This window comes from Merops nubicus, unplaced genomic scaffold, assembly GCF_000691845.1.
Source record: "Merops nubicus isolate BGI_N331 unplaced genomic scaffold, ASM69184v1 scaffold52316, whole genome shotgun sequence".
Lineage (NCBI taxonomy): Eukaryota > Metazoa > Chordata > Aves > Coraciiformes > Meropidae > Merops > Merops nubicus.
The window spans coordinates 6,122-14,050 of NW_008615372.1; the positions used below are offsets into that span (position 1 = coordinate 6,122).

Genomic DNA, 7,929 nt, shown 5'->3' on the forward strand with positions numbered 1-7,929 from the left:
CATGCAATAAAAGACCACTATGGTTTTACAATAAAGGCGTGATAAAATGGCTTGTGTGGGAGCTGGAGGCATGAAGCTCTATGGGCATGAGCAGAGTGTTTGGCAGGCACAATACTGCAACTGCTCAAATCAAAGTACTGTGCAGGCACGAGGAATAAACCCTGTTAGATACCTTTGTCCTTATTTCCCTTTTCTTAATGAAGGGAATAACGTTAGGGAAAGTATACTTCTTTAATTATCCCAATTTTTAAGGCCTACTGTTAGCCTCATTGCAGACTGCCACCACACGTCGCAGTTTAATTCACGACATCAGCCATTTCATAAGGCCTAAGTGAGTTTCTTCTCCCTTAAGGTGACTTTTCAAAGCTCTTAAACTCTGAGCTAACAGGGCCAGCTCAGTCATGAGTCTTGGTCCTCCAGGTGTCCTCTGTGACACCCACAAACTGGAAGGGAGCTCTTTCCAAACTAGCCTGTTGAACAGCTTGAGGCTAGAATAATTTCACTGCCCGCTAACAAGAACTCTATGGAACACTCCACAGCTCATTATCAAGTTGTATCCTGTACAGTCCCTCAGCTGCATTAATTCAGTATATTTGCACAGGTATGTGAACATGCACAGTATTTTTCTTTCCTTTTAACATTGCTAAGTACAGCTGAACTAACTAACCAACCACATTTTTTCCAATAAAACAGTATGGGAGCTTTTTGTGGTACTATTTCTGGCTCAGCAATTGTCCAAAAGGCATGTCTTGCAGTTTCTCCACTGGTTACCATAGGCTTTGACTTTCCTAGTTGATGTATATTTTCTCAGAGAAGGCAGCAGCAGGGCTGTCATTTATTTTCTGCAAGCTGTATTAAAGACAAAAAAAAATCTGTATAGTGATCAATCATTTAAAAGCAAATACCACTCAACAAACTTCAGGTAAAGGAGTCAATACCCTTACTCAGATTATATTGTGTGATTTTTTTTCCCTATGCTGTTGGCCAGAAAAAAAATATCTCCCACAGTATTTACATGTTACTTGAATTCTAATTCAAGGATTTAGTTCTGGATCAAAGACTCGCTTTTCCAATTTAGATTTTGAGACAAATTAGCTTTTTTGTTAGCTTATTTGTATAAGCTTGTGAGCACAGAAGGTCTTACATTCAACTTTTTTGTTCTAAAATTGTGTAATGAGTTGCAATATTGTGTGATTATTTACAAATAGATTTTTCTTTTCTTTGTCCTTTTGCATCAAATCAATTTCTCCCGTCAAAAATCTGTACTGCACTGGTGTACTGTTTCTTCAATGGAGCATTTTCTTTTGTAATCTGTACACTGATTCTCCACATCAAATACTGTTTTTTTAGGAAATATCTTCTAGAAAGGGAGTGGAGAAGTTATATTATAACAAAATAATGGCTAATATTTTCTCCAACAGTGTATACATTTTGATTTCCCCGCTTCTGATCGGCATCACGCACGGAAGACTTGCTCTCTTCGAGTTTAAAACTAGACAGCTAACTTCAGAGCCATACAAAATTTGTTTTCGTAGTACACAGACTATTTTCTGTTAGAAGTAACAAAGAGCGATGGCACTTAGTAAATCTCACATTGTGGGAATAGAGCTTACGCTCACAGTTCTATGCAGATTCTAACAGAGGTTGAAAGAAAGGTCTCATGAACTCAGGAGCCCCTTGTGCACGTACCTCATCGCCTGTGAAACGCGATGGGAAGCTCCCGGCTGGGAATGAGGGTTCCTGAGTGGAGCGTTTCCACCGGCCTCTCGTCCGTCGCTACAATGCGGTATTTACGGACGAGCTGAAACAGAGACACTGCAGTTAGCCTGCTGTGGCTTCTGCTCCCCCTGCCTAGGTTCAATGCAGAACCAGCGCCGTGTTCAGCACGCCTCTGTGGAGTGCTTACCCAGCACAGGGCCAGGTGGAGCTGCAGCTCTGCGACGCGGCGCCCGATGCACATCCTCTTCCCGATGCCAAACGGAACATGAGAAAAAGGGTTTATTGAGTTCTTCTGAAACCAGCGCTCTGGTTTAAACTGAGTCCAGCCATTAAAGTACTCCTCGTTGCAACCCAGGGCATGGCTATTTATCATTAGTATGGTCTATAAAGAGAGCAACAGGGAGACTTTCATTACAAACTAGCTTAGAGCTACCAAGTGAACCAGCTTGTCCATGGAAAAAAATAATGCAACAACAAAGGCGAGGCAGTTTCCTGAGAAGATGTCATGTAATTCTCTGAAGATTAATTCAAACACAGAAAAGGCCATAGTTTCCTCAGAAAATCATGAGAAAGTTTGAAAAAAATTTTTGAAATAGCACACCAAAATATTTTGGTCTAAATCCAACAGCAGTGCATGCAGGTATGGTTTGAGCCTTCGGGGAATTCTTGGTGTGAATTCCTCGTTCCTTATGCCAGGACTCGTCCTTTGACAAAGTCATTTTGAGACTGAAATGTGACCAATATCAGTGGCTTACAGGACATTTAATCAACGACAAAATATTCTAGTAAGCTAAATTAATTGACTCACCCCTTTGGGCAGTGCATAATCTCCTAGAACCATTTCTGTGTCGATGGTGCGAGTGGTAAATGGCACTGATGGTGTTAATCTAGAGCAAAAGAAACAAAATGGGTTCAATTTCCAGCATTTTTTTCTTCCTGTATCTATCATAGCTTACCTTAAACAGCAAAATTTTATATAGTCGAAAATGCTTTCTCACTAGTACACACTGGTTGGTAAAAAACTTTGTGATAATTTCACTTTTGCAAATTATTTGAAAACTTTACCTCATGGATTCTTTCAGACATGCTTTCAAGTAAGGCATATTCTTCAAGTTCTCGGCACTTGGACTCTCATTAGCAGCTAAACCACTCTGTATTTCCTGGAAAAGCTTCTGCTGAACACGGGGATTGCGTGAAATGTTATACAAAGCCCACAGCAAACTATTCGCTGTCTGAAACAAACCAAAAAGAAATGTAAGACCTCTGTGGTGACAGAAACAAGAAGTTACCAAAAGTTCAAAGCAACCTTTACAGCTGGTCACTGCCTTATGGTATTTTGTAAACCTAAAGGGTTATGAGCCACCGCTGTTGTTCTCTCAAAAAAATGAACAGAAGGAAGAATCTAAAAATTCACTTGTGCTTAGGCCACCAAAGTAACTACAGGATTAGCTCCTTTTCAGATGTTGTGATGGTTAGATTATGGAAGAAAGCAGGGAGTTGGAAGGATGCTGATTGAACAGCCTCTTGGAAAGTCAGGTTTACCGTTTCAACTCCAGCAATTTGGAGCTCTGTGATGGCAGCATATAGCTCCTTCCTGGAAAGTTGTCCTCCAGAATAGATGTCACACAGGAAATCCTCCTGAGGGTTTGCAGAGTGTTTTTCCAGTCGACAGTCAATTGAGTGCTTGGCTGAGGAGGAAGGAACAGGAGGTAATTAATGGAAAAATCACAAAAAATGTTATAAAAGAAAAACACCTCTCACATGCAGGATTTTGAAAGAAGATGCAAAGCTGTGCTCCTTTTATAAGCAAAGAGCATTATACTGAATAAATAATGTTACTTTTACTTTTTAGACAAATACTCGGTCACAAAAATCACTTCTGAACAGAAGGAGCTCCTGCAAACTATTAGGAATCCTGCTTTGTTAAATTAGGAAAGGAAATCATTGATACGTCGAGTGAAATATTTAGCAAAGAGAAATACAAGTGTGTAAAAGTTATTAGCTTGGATTTTCAAAGAGGATCAAGGTGTTAAAAAAAATCTAAAAGACTTAGCACTCCAGCTCCCCAAGGGGAAATTTAAACCTTTGATTTGCCTTTTTTTTTTTTTTTTTAAATTTAGAGGACTAGATTTTGCTCACTGTTTCTCATCAATATCCTAGTTGCTAAATCCAGTTCATAGGAAGGAGCTATTCATGTCAAGTGAAGGTGTCAGACTGATTTTTCTGAAGAAAACTGATTTAAAGTGTCTTTCCTAAAACCTATAAACTAAGAAGCAATAAAAAAGTGCCCGTGTGGCTGACATGAACAAAAGTCCTGAAGTACCAAGTGCTCTAATACCTAAGAGAAATAGATAACTCAGCATCATAATCATCCAAGTGCCAAAAAGCTTCTCAATCTTTAGTTGTCACTTTCTAGGAAAATATTGAAATACATAAACTTAACTTCGTATCTAGAGTTAATTTTTGTAACCTTGAAGGTAAATTTATCTTAAATAGACAGAAATGTCATCAAAAAGCAAAACTGCATCTCATTATTTAACTTGCTTCTGTTTTTAAGTCTTATGACTACATTCCAGGTTGTTCATAAAACCTAATTTTTTTAAATTTTTTTTTAATTTTTTTTTTTAGCAAACAGGCTTTTGTTGCATTTAAAATTATTGTTTTTCAAGAAAACAATTCCTTTTGAGGTCGGTCCCTTTCCTCACTCGTATGCTTTTCCTTTAAAAAGACTATACACTTTATAGTTGCTTACTCTCCTGACAGATTAAAGTGTACTCATGATGTTCCTGTCTCCCAAATTTCTGAGGCTGCCCTGGGAATTGGGTATTGTCCCACAACCAGACCTCAGTGTTGTTAGCCATAAGAAAATGGTGCTCCCATGCTTAGAATAGGTCTGTGGTTAGCTGCAGCAAAGGTGTCTCAATCTGTGTTTTGAAGGCAGCAATAAACAGCAAGTATGAAGAAAGTTAATTTCACCAAGTAGGAAACAGATACAAAGGGAAAGCAGAGAAATTGTGTTTAAACCAATAACCTGTTTTAAATATATCATCCCATGCTTTAGTATGAGCTTGCCAGACTTTTGTGTTCAGACCCTTGTGAAGTTCCACAGGGGTCACCATCATCATTCCAAAAGTAGCCATCATCTGTGGTGGAGAAAGAGTTTTTGAAATCTTTCTTTGATCTATTTACTTGTAATCTCTGAACAGAATTACACTGTAAAGTAGGAGGCAATTTTCAGGAAGTCCAGATTCAGGCAGATTTTCCACCATGGACAGAAAGGATGGGTCTCACCCTACTTAGACCATATCCAGATAAAAATCAAGGCCAGCCAGTGGATGACGGGAGGCTCCTCCAGTGGGTGATTCATCCTAGCTATTTTAGGCACCTGAATGGGACACCCCACCCTTTGGCAGTGCCTCTCTTTACATTGACAACTGATGGAGCTAAAAAACTAGGCTAGGCACCTATCTTTTTGATGGCTAAAATTAGGCAGATATATATCACTGATGTCCAAGGTGCAGTAAAATGCACAGTGGGTGTGCTTGCAGGAATGACTAACCTCCAAATCCAGCATATTTACATAGTCTCACACAACTCCAAGAGTCCCACCCAACAAACAGCATTGTTGCACAACTGGTGTCTCAGAGGGAAAGGAAAGTTAACCAACCAACCTGGCAACTCTATTTCCAATATTACCCTAATGTCCATACTGCACTGTTCTACAGATTTAGGCATTTTGTAAATGAGACAGTCAGATGTTCAGTACCAGCTTTGCACATGTAAATGTCACCTTGGACATGCAAGGCACCTGTAGCATAGAAGTTCGAGTTTCTTTTTTCAGGTTACCCATTTACACTGGTACCCTCTTGTTAGTAGAAGCAGGAAATCACTACAGCCCCAGTAAAGACTCTTTCATACCGCTTTTACAGCCTTGATGAAGTTCAAACTTTCTTCTTCTACATCCTGCTGTAGGAGACCAAACCTCTTTCCATACAGCACCAAGCAGATACCTGTTTGTAAGGAATATTATCATTAATTTTTTTAAACAAAAGGGTGCATGGTGTCCACCATTTATTGTCAAGGAATGGCTTGGATTATCCTTCTGAAAAATGTCCTGTGATACACCTGTGAGAGCTGCACTTCAAAGCACCTTCTATATGTTTGCCTCAGAACCAAGTAGCAGCACGTCTAGTTAAGGTGTCCTTACAGTAGCACTTTATTCACAAATAAGAATCAACACTGATCCCCTCAGGGAGCAGCAGGTCACTCTGCCAATTAGGGCTGGCATAATTGGCAAATAATGTTACAGCACTACTGAAGAAGAGTTGCAGGAAAACCAGGCCTGAAGAGGCCATCTACTCCAGCATCTCCTAGCCCTTTCCACAGTGGGAAACCACTCGCAAACACTGGCAGCATCCCACACTCCACCAGTTTCCACTTGTTTTTTGTTTTTTGTTTTTTTTTTTTTTTTTTTTTTTTTTTTGTTTTGTTTTGTTTTGTTTTGTTTGTTTTAAGGCTGTCACTTCAAAGCTGGCATCACCACGGAGAGTGGAAAGAAACCCACCTTCAGGAACTCAGTACACAGGTTGCTGACATAAGCCAGCCCAGAGCAGTCTGGCAGAGCTCGTTCAGTTATGCACCCTATCTGACCATACCTCTTTTTGGGAACCAGAGACAGTTTCTTCTGCCCTAAATCATTCCTGGCAGATGGTCCTTTAGTGTACTCTGAAAGTTTTCTAAAGGTGGAGGCTTCTGTTTTGGTAATTTATTCCAGTGCTTCTCAATCCCAATGTAAACTTTTTAAATGGGATTCTCCAACCCTTGTCTACAATGAGTACTTCTTTGCTATCACTGGATCATTTAATTGATCTTGCGGTGCTGATAATTAACAGATATCAAATGGGTAAAACTGGTCATGTGCCATCTGATCCCACCCTAGATAAATGGACTGTGATTCCTCCAAGTTTTGGACTTATAAGTCACTACAATGTTTGATTTTTTTTTTTTTTTTTTTATGAGCCACATAGATAAACAGACAGAAGAGATCGTACAGCTGCTGCTGAGTTTTGCACGTGTACTGATAGTCCTCTGTTTTTTCTGCAACCCACTTTCCATGATATTGTAGCTGATATTTTTGAAATAATCAGCCTGCACATTCATCACTGATCAAACTTTATCTGAAATGCCATGTCAGGTACAAAACATATGCAAAAAGCAGCAAAACCCAACTTACTTTCAAATGACCATTTGTTGAATTCCGAATAGATATCTTCTATTTGTCCATTGTGGTTACAAACATCATCTATTCTGTACATGAAGTCCTCCAGGACCTAAGTGGTGGAGAGAAGAGAGAGAGAAAAGAAGGGAATAAAATTACATCAACTACTACGAATGCTGTGTAATTTAGCATTTCAGATGCCTTTCAAATAGCTAACAATCTTGCCTAAGTGAAGAATACTTCTGTTTCCTGTTCTTTGACCAAGATTTGATTTCCCCCTGCATTAATGTGTTTGGATTTTACACGATTCTCATGTTATTACTGCTTGCACTTCCACAGACCGAGCTTTCCTCCACTGGGATGCAATGCCTCAGTCTCACACGGGGTAACGCCGCAGCTTCACAATAAAGAGGATTAAGCTGCTTACCAGAGATGCACCTCAAACTCAGTGAGGAACACAGAGGTTAAAGAGGGAGGTGTTCCCTGACGGGAGGAATATATGAATGAAGGGGTAAAGGCAAAAAAACACTGCAAGAAAAGTGAGCAAACACTCTGTTTTCAGGAGCCTGTATCATTGTGGACTAATCTTATTGTTCTGTGGAGACAGATAATCGCAGCTACAGGTTTCTGTGTGGTTAGACCCTGATAACCAGTTTGTACCTATTATTATTCCTTGAATGATCTCAGAATATGAACTCACGGGTTTACTACTGTAGAACAAATCAACGGCTATCCAAGTAAACTAGATCACTTGATCTGCTTTTATTTCCCAGGTTTCCAGGGGAGCAGGGATATAGTAAGAATTTCTCAAAGCACAGTACCTCATTAATTGTGGTATCCAGTTTCGCAACTTCTCTGGGTTTCATTAATTTCTTTTGAAAGGCACTTCTTACTCTCTGCCAGTCCTTTCCTTCTCTAGATTGGATTAAAACCAGTAAGGTTGAGAAGAGATAGGCTTAAAGAAGAAAGAAGGAAGAAAAAAAACCCAAACC

General features: G+C 39.6%; 1 protein-coding gene across 1 annotated transcript; it reads right to left on the reverse strand.

The window, feature by feature from the left end:
• Positions 1-1,690: 1,690 nt before the first annotated feature.
• Positions 1,691-7,867, reverse strand: LOC103775032 (1,25-dihydroxyvitamin D(3) 24-hydroxylase, mitochondrial). Its single transcript, XM_008942475.1, has 9 exons — positions 7,759-7,867; positions 6,953-7,049; positions 5,638-5,729; positions 4,751-4,862; positions 3,262-3,407; positions 2,785-2,951; positions 2,528-2,606; positions 1,907-2,101; positions 1,691-1,801 (listed from the first exon to the last, which is right to left on the reverse strand). The coding sequence occupies exons 1-9, from the start codon at positions 7,801-7,803 to the stop codon at positions 1,691-1,693; spliced, it is 1,044 nt and encodes a 347-aa protein (XP_008940723.1). The 5' UTR covers positions 7,804-7,867.
• Between the last annotated feature and the right edge of the window lie 62 nt (positions 7,868-7,929).